The 12,901-nt window shown below is 44.3% G+C and overlaps 1 protein-coding gene across 14 annotated transcripts in view; it reads left to right on the top strand.

Annotated features, from left to right (window-relative positions):
* Positions 1–12,901, top strand: part of TENM4 (teneurin transmembrane protein 4) — a 2,292,082-nt gene that overhangs the window by 2,152,745 nt on the left and 126,436 nt on the right. For all 14 annotated transcript variants that reach the window (XM_075126359.1, XM_075126347.1, XM_048840453.2 and 11 more), the window contains one exon: positions 4,682–4,828. In XM_075126359.1, the coding sequence (XP_074982460.1) occupies positions 4,682–4,828 (147 nt within the window). The remainder of the gene's footprint in view (positions 1–4,681; positions 4,829–12,901) is intronic.

The raw sequence follows: 12,901 nt of genomic DNA, 5'->3' as shown, positions 1-12,901 counted from the left end.
AATCCTCTGGCGCTGGTCCCTCCCCTTCTGCAGGGAAATTCTTGTTCTCCACCCTTAGGGTGGAGCATGTGCAGTTCCTGTGGGGGGATGCAACATGTGGAGTCCAGTTGACACATAGTACCTGTGAGGGGGATGGAGCATACTCAGTGAGGCAGCATCTCTGGAAAATTTAGCTGCCGGACTTTACTGAGCATGTGCAGAATGTGGAATTTTTTGGTTAGAGCCTTATAACTTGGACAAATTTGAGCAGATTTTCATGGTGACAGCAAAATCCACAGCTCTGACACCAGGATGACCCCCTGCCAAATTTCAAGTCAGTGCTCCAAGGCATGGGGACACTAGAGTTTGTCAAAAAGAAATGGAGTACTTGTGGCACCTTAGAGACTAACCAATTTATTTGAGCATAAGCTTTCGTGAACTACAGCTCAATTCATTGGATGCATACTGTGGAAACTGTAGAAGATCTTTTTATACACACAAAGCATGAAAAAATACCTCCCCCCACCCCACTCTCCTGCTGGTAATAGCTTATCTAAAGTGATCACTCTCCTTACAATGTGTATGATAATCAAGTTGGGCCATTTCCAGCACAAATCCAGGTTTTCTCACACACACCCCCACACACACACAGACAAACCCACTCTCCTCCTGGTAATAGCTTATCTAAAGTGACCGCTCTCCTTACAATGTGTATGATAATCAAGGTGGGCCATTTCCAGCACAAATCCAGGGATTAACAAGAACGTCTGGGGGGGGGGGGGGTAGGAAAAAACAAGGGGAAATAGGTTACCTTGCATAATGACTTAGCCACTCCCAGTCTCTATTCAAGCCTAAGATAATTGTATCCAATTTGCAAATGAATTCCAATTCAACAGTTTCTCACTGGAGTCTGGATTTGAAGTTTTTTTGTTGAATAATTGCAACTTTCATGTCTGTAATCGAGTGACCAGAGAGATTGAAATGTTCTCCGACTGGTTTATGAATGTTATAATTCTTGACATCTGATTTGTGTCCATTTATTCTTTTACGTAGAGACTGTCCAGTTTGACCAATGTACATGGCAGAGGGGCATTGCTGGCACATGATGGCATATATCACATTGGTGGATGTGCAGGTGAACGAGCCTCTGATGGAGTGACTGATGTGATTAGGCCCTGTGATGGTGTCCCCTGAATAGATATGTGGGCACAGTTGGCAACAGGCTTTGTTGCAAGGATAGGTTCCTGGGTTAGTGGTTCTGTTGTGTGGTATGTGGTTGGTGGTGAGTATTTGCTTCAGGTTGGGGGGCTGTCTGTAGGCAAGGACTGGCCTGTCTCCCAAGATTTGTGAGAGTGTTGGGTCATCCTTCAGGATAGGTTGTAGATCCTTAATAATGCGTTGGAGGGGTTTTAGTTGGGGGCTGAAGGTGACGGCTAGTGGCGTTCTGTTATTTTCTTTGTTAGGCCTGTCCTGTAGTAGGTGACTTCTGGGAACTCTTCTGGCTCTATCAATCTGTTTCTTCACTTCCGCAGGTGGGTATTGTAGTTGTAAGAATGCTTGATAGAGATCTTGTAGGTGTTTGTCTCTATCTGAGGGGTTGGAGCAAATGCGGTTGTATCGCAGAGCTTGGCTGTAGACGATGGATCATGTGGTGTGGTCAGGGTGAAAGCTGGAGGCATGTAGGTAGGAATAGCGGTCAGTAGGTTTCCGGTATAGGGTGGTGTTTATGTGACCATCGTTTATTAGCACTGTAGTGTCCAGGAAGTGGATCTCTTGTGTGGACTGGACCAGGCTGAGGTTGATGGTGGGATGGAAATTGTTGAAATCATGGTGGAATTCCTCAAGGGCTTCCTTTCCATGGGTCCAGATGTTGAAGATGTCGTCAATATAGCGCAAGTAGAGTAGGGGCGTTAGGGGACGAGAGCTGAGGAAGCGTTGTTCTAAGTCAGCCATAAAAATGTTGGCATACTGTGGGGCCATGCGGGTACCCATAGCAGTGCCGCTGGTCTGAAGGAATACCTTGTCCCCAAATGTAAAACAGTTATGAGTAAGGACAAAGTCACAAAGTTCAGCCACCAGGTTAGCTGTGACATTATCGGGGATAGTGTTCTTGACGGCTTGTAGTCCATCTTTGTGTGGAATGTTGATGTAGAGGGCTTCTACATCCATAGTGGCCAGGATGGTGTTATTAGGAAGATCACTGATGGATTGTAGTTTCCTCAGGAAGTCAGTGGTGTCTCGAAGGTAGCTGGGAGTGCTGGTAGCGTAGGGCCTGAGGAGGGAGTCTACATAGCCAGACAATCCTGCTGTCAGGGTGCCAATGCCTGAGATGATGGGGCGCCCAGGATTTCCAGGTTTATGGATCTTGGGTAGTAGATAGAATATCCCAGGTCAGGGTTCCAGGGGTGTGTCTGTGCGGATTTGATCTTGTGCTTTTTCAGGGAGTTTCTTGAGCAAATGCTGTAGTTTCTTTTGGTAACTCTCAGTGGGATCAGAGGGTAATGGCTTGTAGAAAGTGGTGTTGGAGAGCTACCGAGCAGCCTCTTGTTCATATTCTGACCTATTCATGAAGACAACAGCACCTCCTTTGTCAGCCTTTTTGATTATGATGTCAGAGTTGTTTCTGAGGCTGTGGATGGCATTGTGTTCCGCACGGCTGAGGTTATGGGGCAAGGGATGCTGCTTTTCCACAATTTCAGCCCATGCATGTCGGCGGAAGCACTCTGTGTAGAAGTCCAGTCTGCTGTTTCGACCTTCAGGAGGAGTCCACCTAGAATTCTTCTTTTTGTAGTGTTAGTAGGGAGGTCTCTGTGGATTAGTATGTTGTTCAGAGGTATGTTGGAAGTATTCCTTGAGTCGGAGACGTCGAAAATAGGATTCTAGGTCACCACAGAACTGTATCATGTTCGTGGGGGTGGAGGGGCAGAAGGAGAGGCCCCGAGATGGGACAGCTGCTTCTGCTGGGCTGAGAGTATAGTTGGATAGGTTAACAATATTGCTGGGTGGGTTGAGGGAACCATTGCTGTGGCCCCTTGTGGCATGTAGTAGTTTAGAAAGTTTAGTGTCCTTTTTCTTTTGTAGAGAAGCAAAGTGTGTGTTGTAAATGGCTTGTCTAGTTTTAGTAAAGTCCAGCCATGAGGAAGTTTGTGTGGAAGGTTGGTTTTTTATGAGAGTATCCATTTTTGAGAGCTCATTCTTAATCTTTCCCTGTTTGCTGTAGAGGATTTTGATCAGGTGATTTCGCAGTTTCTTTGAGAGCATGTGGCACAAGCTGTCAGCATAGTCTGTGTGGTATGTAGATTGTAATGGATTTTTTACCTTCAGTCTTTTTGGTACGATGTCCATCTGTTTGCATTTGGAAAGGAAGATGATGTCTGTCTGTATCTGTACAAGTTTTTTCATGCAGTTGATAGATTTCCACTCCATATTTACATGGACAAACGACATATTTTGCTGCTAATCTTGTCCTTGGAAATTGCTGAACCTTTTTAGCTGAAACTTTTAAAAAAAAATCAGTCTGAGACAGACATTGAGCACAGACATTGAGCATGGAAAATTTCAGCTCAAATGTCTAAAGTTTGGTAAAGTTACAAGCTGCTGAAGACAGGGCTACATAATGGGACATGTCAAGCAGCCTTGACTGTAGGCAGAGCTGCCAGTTCTGGCTATAATAACATACACACATACACACACACATGCTTTAGAGGTGTGACATACTGTGTGTGTGTGTGTGTGTGTGTGTAAATGTAAAAAGGTCATTTTTAAAGAGGTTTTCCTGGCTCCCTCTGATGCTTGTTCAGTTGGACCCATGCAAAGTAAGGTAACTGCCTTTGAAAGCAGATGGATAGAAAAAATAGTGTCAGTAAAAGTGTTTAAATCTCTATTAAACAGATATTACAAACTGAATTGGTGCTTCTGGAACCTGTGCAGAGTACATGAGGGTGTGGTGTGGTAGGAATGCTCTACCAGCACTTGTATGGGATGACTTACATAACTCACTCATGGCCCTGCCTCTTGGGAACAATGCAGTCATCCCAAAGTCATGTCGATAAACTCTTCATAGTAAATCTCACCATCGTGTAGTCTCTCTTCACAGACAGATATGTACATATATATATATATATATGCATACATATGTAGAAGCAGAGTGGCCCATTGGAGAGGACACTAAAGTGGGGCTCAGGAGACCTAGGTTCTTTCCTTGCTCTGCTGTACCTTCCAGAGCCCACTGCCTCCCAGGCGGTGCTGAGAACTCTAACCTGCCATGGATTTGGGTTACTCCAAGTCCTGCTCTTGCAAAGCAACCCAAAGTGTAGGGTGGATTGCTGCATGCGCTGCTAAAGAATCAGGAAAGCAGACTGCATCCCCACCCCAGAAATCCATCTTTGCAGTAGAGGTGGGGTGCCTATAATATCTATGAATCTAATGTTTATGAATCTATGAGCCGTGAGTTGTAGTCACCAAAGCTTGAAGTACTTGTACAATGAATGTAATGCCCTTCTCTTATTCTACTGTCCCCATTGATTCTGGATGGCAAAAGAGGCAGGAAACCTTATCAATGGGAAAGAAGAGATAAGTAGAAGGCAAAGGAAAAAAGCTGTTTTAAGAGGTTCCCCAGCCCCGTTTCCAAGTCGTCTTTCTATGTCCCTAGTCCTCCTAACAACTTCCAGTGCATTAGAATGTGTGACTGTTTGCCTTGCAGAGGGGTGCCCTGGACTGTGTCATGGCAATGGCAGATGCACTCTGGACATGAATGGCTGGCACTGTGTCTGCCAGCTGGGCTGGAGAGGAGCGGGCTGTGATACTTCCATGGAGACAGCATGCGGCGATGGAAAAGACAACGATGGAGGTAGGACGAGAGTGTATGTGATTTATCAGGCTTCACGGAGCCTTACACTGCTTCTCTTAGCAAGGCCCAGAGCCAGCTGGGAGGACTCTAGGGTGCAAAAGATCCTTGTTCTTGTCAGCTGATGGAGAATGGATAGTGAACTTTGCCAGACTAATTCTGCCATATTTTATATGAATTTAAATTGAATGAATTGGGTGCAAGAGTCTGAGGTTTGTTTATTCTCAGAATAGGCACAGCACAGTCAGTGGCAGTGCAGGCTTCCCTCCACCCCATCTCCACCTTTGTGCCTGAGCCATGACACAGAGCGATGAGTTTCCCCGTCTGTTTGAAACATGGCCTCTCTCCTGAGACTGCCACCAAGGGTCCTTACTCACCTGGGATGGATGTGAAGAACCAACCTAGAGGCTTAACTAGCTGATCCACATGCCCCCCAAGCCACCCAGTCCCTCTCAGTCCACGTTTTATTGATTCCAGTTCCATACATAATGAGTCAGGCATGAGAATAATAGCTCAGCGTAATGCAAAGTTAATGTTCAGAGTTATCTCATTACAAAGGAAACTCTGGAACAGTGTGAAGGTTTGAATTAGAGGGCTGGAGATGAGATATTAAATTTGAGGCATAAGGGAGACTGCATAATTTGTTTTGTTGTCACTCAGCAAAAAGCTCTGTTAACCACAGTCCGGGCCAGGACCCAGACTGTGAAATGCAGACTGCGTTTTGCACGTGTCTTGTTTTATCGTATTAACAAGAACAGTACAGCTTTTTTTTTTTAAAAGGCCAACCCTGTGATTATCGACTTCACAGGGACCGGGCTTCTGATCGAATATTTAAAATGCCTTTGTACATCTGGCATGGTAAATGGACCAAATTGTCCCCTTAGAAAGATGGGGGGGAGGGGAGACACAGAGCCCCATACAAAGAGTACAAGCTGTAGAACAAAGGCCGCTTATTCCCTCAGATGAAACCAAATACTACTGTATTAGTTCTTTCTATTTACAGCTGACACAAGGCACCAATAAAGTTAGCCACACCATATGTGTAAAAATATGGTAAATATATCCAAGCATAATCCTAGCTTCTGTGGAAAAAAATTGTCGTTTCTTGGAGAGAGGGCCAAAAAATCTCGGAGGTAATCCAGGCCAGAGCAAATGGAGCCCATAAACATAACATCAAAAAGAGAGTGATCAGACTCTGGCTCTGTGGGAATGTAGTCTGAGATTCCATGGTCTGAGGTGTTCACTTCTTATGTGGTGACTCATTGGGTTATTCATTTCAAAGGAACTGTTGATTACCTTGTCAGCCAACAAGGCAACAGATGTAGCCTGGAGAAGCAAAAGGTGAGTGCTGTGTTTATCCTGTGATAAGTGCCGTCCCTTATCTGCAAAAAGAAAAGGAGTACTTGTGGCAGCTTAGAGACTAACCAGTTTATTTGAGCACGAGCTTTTGTCTCGCTTCATGGGATGGGACAGCTGGAGATCACTCGCTTGAAGATACCTCCTGTACCAAGAGCCCGAGGGAGGGTGGCATAGGCACTACGACAGTGGCTCCATGCAGGGGGATCCTCGGGGCTAAATCTGCCAGCTTTCCTGCTGCATTGTTGGGATGGTGCAAAGTAGCCAGAGTGATAGATCTCACCCGTGGTCTTTAAACCTGTTACTTGAAAAATCAGTTTCTACTCTGTACAGCAAGATAACTGGGAAAAGGTGTTCAGTCCCTCACACTAAAGGCTTGTTGCTCTGCAGTCCCTATTAGCAGCAGTGAGACCTACACCACCCCTGCGAGATCTCCCAGGGGAATTGTGTCTCAGGCAGTCACACTGACCTCCAAAAGCACTGAGGGAGCATGGGCCACACTGGCCCCTGCTTCACCCTTTCAGGGAGCACAATGTGCTGGCGTGGGGTGCCAGAGCCCTGTCTCCTACAGGAAGGATAGCATTAGTGCTCATAAATGATCTGGAAAAAGGGGTAAAACAGTAAGATGGCAAAATTTGCAGACTGTAAAAAACTACTTGAGATAGTTAAGTCCAAAGCACAAAGCAAACTGCGAAGAGTTACAAAGGGAGCTCACAAAATTCAGTGACTGGGAAACAAAATGGCAGATGGAATTCAGTGTTAATAAATGCAAAGTAATGCACATTGGAAAACATAATCCCAACTATACATATAAAATGATGGGGTCTAAATTAGCTGTTATCTCTCAAGAAAGAGATTCTGGAGTCATTGGTGGATAGTTCTCTGAAAACATCCACTCAACGTGCAGCGGCAGTCAAAAAGTGAACAGAATGTTAGGAACCATTAGGACAGGGATGGATAAGACAGACAATATCATAATGCCACTATATGAATCCATGGTACACTCACACCCTGAATACTGCATGCAGATCTGGTTGCCCCATCTCAAAAAAGATATATTAGAATTGGAAAGGGTACAAAGAAGGACAACAAAAATTATTAGGAGTATCAAATAAATTCCATATGAGGAGAGATTAAAAAGACTGGGACTTTTCGGCCTGGAAAAGAGGTGACTAAGGGGGGATAAGATAGAGGTCTATAGTAACATGAATGGTGTGGAGAACGCACATAAGGAGATGTTATTTACTCCTTCACATAACACAAAAACCCCAGTCACCCAATGAAATTAATAGGCAGCAGGTTTCAAACAAACAAAAGGAAGTATTTTTTCATACAACACACAGTCAACCTGTGGAACTCATTGCCAGGGGATGTTGTAAAGGCCAAAACTATAACAGGGTTCAAAAAAGAATTAGATAAGTTTCTGGAGGATAGATCTATCTATGGCTATTAACCACACTGGTCAGGGATGCAATCCCATGCTCAGGACGTCTCTAGCCTCTAATTGCCAGAAATTGGGAGTAGTTAACAGAGGATGGATCGCTCAATAATTGCCTGTTCTGTTTATTCCCTCTGAAGCACCTGGTATTGGCCACTGTCAGAGGACAGGATACTGGCCTACATGGACCATTGGTCTGACCCAGTATGGCTGTTCTTATGTTCTCTTGGGGTAAATAAAGTGGTTTATTTTCACCTTTCCTCACACGCCAGTACAGGGCTAATTTCAGTCTAGCCTTTAAATATTCATCTGTGCATGTGTCTAAACCAAGAGTCAGTTTGGGCCATATTTTTGAAGGTATTTTGTGCCTAACTCCCATCAAAATCAATGGAAATTAGGCATCTAAATGTTTTGGGTTTTTTTAAATCTGGCCCTTTGTTCCCAGAAGAGCTTCTGTATACAAGTTTCTCATACGAGAATTGTGATTTGCATTGAAACAATTTGGGGCTTTGACTCCTGTTCACAGTACGTGGCGTTTCACTCTGCCCGAGTTCACCATTCAGCTGGTTCTAACGCAATGGTACCGTGCAGAACGCTGCCACTGGAAATTCCTTACTGTAATGGGAGCTGGAGTTAAAAAGAATGTGTTCAGGTCCTGGGGAAGTCAGACTCCATGGGAGACAGGTAACAGAAACTCTTCAGTAAAGGGGAAGGCTGTTTGGCCCAAGAGAAGCAGTGACAAGCTATGGCAGGAGTAAGAGATGTGCTCAGTGAAAGAGAATCTTTGTCCCATTTAGAACAATGATATTGCCAGGAAAAATCCCAAGAAAAATGTGCCATTGGGCTGGCCTGGCAGTACTGTTTTAACACGGTGGGTCTAATCCTGCTTTCAGTTACACTAATGTAAAATTTAGACTGGATTGTCATCGCACCGGGTTTTACACCAGAGCTGGTATTTATTCCAGGGTCATTACAGGGAAAACAGCAGAAAGTGATTCACCTTTAACTAGGGTGGCGAGATGTTCCAATTTTATAGAGACAGTCCTGTTTTTTTGGGTCTTTTTCTTATATAGGCTCCTATTACCCCCACCCCCATCCTGATTTTTCACACTTGCTGTCTGGTTACCCTACCTTTAACAATCCAGCACAGTTAAGGTTACAAGGGTTGTGTAGGCTGCACCCAAGGAGTCACAAAATTTATTACAGCAAACTGCAGAAGTTTTCTAAAAATGTGCACAGAGAGGAAGATCCTAGAGTGACTCTCTTGCCATTGTTCTGTGTTACATAACCACTCCATTTCAGGAGTGCTGACGCTGGCAGCTCTGCTTCAGCCCACGTGCAAATAGCCGCATGCTTATAACAGTGCAGACCTGGATAATTGCCCTAAGTAGCCAAGGATAATTGCCCCTTGATAGGACCTGGGAGTAGATTTAAAGGCCCTTGTAAAACCTTGAGCCTTAAGGGAGAATATAGGGACCATTTCCTTCCTGGAAAATAGATTTCCTACCAGAAATCACCTCTGTCAGAGATTGAGTGTGGGGGAATATCCTACCCAACTCGCAGACATGCTGCATGTGAGCAAACCTGCATCAGCACTCTATTTCGGGGAAGCTTTCCCCCTGTACGAATCACTCTGTATTAACAGCTGGAGCTTTAGAAATGTTTGGCTAGTGGAGCAATTTTATTGTTTTAAGCATCTTCCAGTGCCCTGAGTTCTTAGGAGAACTATCAATATTAAGCTAGCTATCTCCTTTTTGCCAAAGTTTATGTCCAATTCACATGTTAACTTAGGGTTGAGGGATTCATCACGGTCCTGAATTTATCTGAGGAAGCTAGGTCAGTACCTGGGAAGGGAGGATTCTAGGGTCTGCAAGTAGAGGTGCTAGTTATTTGGAAAGTGGCTGTCTTTTGAGTCAATATTTAACCAATTTCCCAGTAAGGGACAATTCGATGCAGTTAAGAAGGAGGCAAAATCAAGGTCCTGACCATTTATGGTCATTAAAGATCCCATAATACTTTTGGCAAGGAGCTGTTTTTCCCCATTCTCCTTTCCTAATTTCTACTTCAATAATTATATCTTCCTACGGGCATTCCCCTCACAGTTTCAGTTGCATACAGAATTTTTCTTTGTTTTAAAGTATTATGCAGCCTGGCTGTGGGGTGTTAAATAGCTATTTTGTTCTCATCCAAAGAATGGTGGACAAAGTGATTCCAGTGTAGCACACTTAAAATTCAGAAGGGGGACGAAGAACATTCTGTAACTATAACACCTTATTTATAATACTATGTCTCAATCTTCATATGAATGAGAGAGATAAGTGTGTCTGAGCCTCCTGCATAAGTCCCAAGCACACTAGTGTGGGATCTCAATTTAAACAGATCTCCGTAGCGATTATGGTATCTGCAGGATATTTTAAAAATATCCTTCTTCAACTAAAGTAACCCTGGCCCATCCCAGGCTAATTAGCACACACAAGCAGCCTGCCGACCTTCTTTTCTCAAATGCCTTCTCCATGTCAGTGGGGCTGCCATATCAGCATGGTATTTTTCTCTGGAGAAATGAAAAAGGCACCATATGATTCTCTCTCTTCTGCAGCAATTCCTCTTTCCTCAGTTTATGTCTTATTCATGAGACCCTAGCGCAGTGTAGCCAAGTAAGAATGCAGAGTTCCAAAGTACACAGGACCTCCTCTTTGCCTTTCCAAGTGCAATTCCATACTCAACTAGTTCTTGCCCAAGAGCTCGCAGCCTGAAGACACAATCCTGTCTCCCTTTCCTCCAACCCCGTCTAGCAGAATAAGATTCTCTCCTTTTTTAAACTGCGGAGCACCAAACAATTGAGCTGTTGCATTTTGCGTTTTCGTCTTTCTCTGAGGCATCTGGAATGAGCCATTGCTGGCACAAGATACCAGAGTTGGTGCACCAGCACTCTGCCCTCCTCGGATGTAAATTCTAGGGCCAGGGTCTCAGCAATACACATTGTTGTATTGAGTTCACCACAGTCCACTGACTTCAGAGCTAGGCCAGCTTCCTCCGCTGATCACTCTGTTTGCCACCTTCAGAGGGTGTGGAAGCCCCTTGGCAGACTGAAGAGTATGTAATGATCAGAAGAAGGGAACTGAGGTGCTTTACACTCTTCCTCCAGGAGGAATCTGGCACCTTTTTTCACCATCCTCCCTGTTTTTCTTTGAGGATGAAAGTGTTCTCTTTGGCAAGCTGGTATGAGAACAAAGCGTGCTTTTGCAGTATGTAGGGCCAGAAGGGAAAATAATGGCAGGATTGTAAAAGAAAGAGTGTAAAGAAACTGACGGAATCCCAAAACAAATTTGTTGGCTGCGGACAAAGTGATGGGTGCTTTGCAGTGCTTAGTGATTTCAGATTTTTTGTTTCCTGCATGCTGTTTAGAATATTTACTTAATGCATGCAAGGCTTTTATAGCACAAGAATATTGTCTCCTGGACATGGTAGGGGAACTTTCCAATTCCCTGATCGCATAAAAAATGATACAGTAATGTGCTAGCTAAATTTACAAAGGCTAAGGGAAATATTAAGATCTGAATGCACCTGGGAAAACAGCCATCATAAATTAACATTTCTCGTCACGAACACATCCAATCAGACAACAGGGTCATCTTGGAAGAACTACAAACTTCTAAAGAGAGGAGGAAACGGCAAGCTTTCCCTGAAAAGATCTAACAGCTGTTACACAGTGATTTCTTATAAATTATTGGCTTTTCTTTCTTTGTCTTTGAGGAGGGCTGTTAGTCACCCTTCCCTCCAGTAAGAGACCAGCATCACTAGTTCACATTTTCAGGGAGTTCATTTCTCCTGTGACTCTCTGGTGGGACAGCAGTTGTTGTGCAGCATTTGTGCTAGGCAATCATCTTGCTGAATGTGTGAGTGTGATGTGGAGCCATACATCAGGACACTCAGAAATGGATGTCACTGAGCCACCTCCATAGCCTCTGTGTTGAAGCCAGGGAATTGGTGATCTAGGAGTGACCTTGGTTGTCTCAATTCACATCTGATGGCTGGGCCTTACCAAAATGCCTCTTGCTGGTAGATTCATAGAACAGCACTTGTCTTTACCTCAGAAAGAAGGCATAATGGCACTGTAGTGGTGCAGAACGAGGCAAAGGAAGGGGTGCACCTTCTCTCGACAATCCTCAGTAGAAGAAATGGAGAGATCCCATGTTCACATGACTTCACCACCACCACCACTTCCACCATAAAGAGGAAATCAGAGGATAAGGATAGCTAGACAGTGTGACTACCATTATTGTCTTCGTATTATAGGCAGTTAAAGAAACCCGAGTAACACATATTTACTGTTAACCCTCCTCCCCCTTCCATCCCACTTCATTGTCTCATACATGTGCTGTGATAAGCAAGAGTGTGAGCTTGTCCTTTTTATAACTTGCCTGTACAGCACCTACCACAGTGGGGCTCTGATCCTCTGAAAGAGGTATGTCTGGAGGGAGTTAACACAGCTTATTATTCTTGCTGTTTCATAGATTCTAGATGCTGATGATGTCCCTAGCCTCTGTTTTCCAGAAGCTGGGAATAGGCAACAGGGCATGGAACACTTGATGATTACTCTGTTCTGTTCATTCCCTCTGGGGCACCTGGCATTGGCCACTGTCAGAAGACAGGATACTGGGCTAGATGGACCTTTGGTCTGACCCAATATGGCCGTTCTTATGTTCTTATGCTATAATACAAATAATGATTGATTATTTTTTGAGCCCATACATGTGTACTGGGCATTTCAAAGAAGGAAGTAAAGACATAGTCCTGTTCTCAAAGAGTTTGGACTCTAACTTAGTACATAAACAGACAAAGTAAAAATAGGGCAGATGGGGAGGGAGGGGAAGAACAAAGGTTACAATACTAAGATGAGATGGTTGCTCAGGAAGGAATGGCCCCCTGTCCATCGTTCTATTACATTTGTGTTGAGTTTTCCTTTGACTCCTCACCATTTTTGCAAGATCATTCTAGTGTAGGTCCAGATGCTGCAATGTGTACACTGACTAGTGCTTGTCGGTGAAATTCAGCTCTGCACAGAGCTCCAGCACAAAGCTTATTGGCTGCTTAAGTCCCATAGTTGTAAGCTTTGTGCTGGCCCTCTGCAAGGGGTAAATTTCTTTGGCCTGTGCTGTGCCAGAGGTCAGACTACATGATCACAATGGTCCCTTCTGGTCATAAAATCTATGAAGCTATGAAGCAGCAAGAATAATCAGCTGTGTTTACTCTGGCCGCAGATGTGCATCTGTTAAAATCTC

The sequence above is a fragment of the Caretta caretta genome, chromosome 1 (genome assembly GCF_965140235.1).
Source record: "Caretta caretta isolate rCarCar2 chromosome 1, rCarCar1.hap1, whole genome shotgun sequence".
NCBI classification, from domain to species: Eukaryota; Metazoa; Chordata; order Testudines; family Cheloniidae; genus Caretta; species Caretta caretta.
The sequence above is the reverse complement of the archived record's forward strand: the minus strand, read 5'-3'. Positions and strand labels throughout refer to the sequence as shown.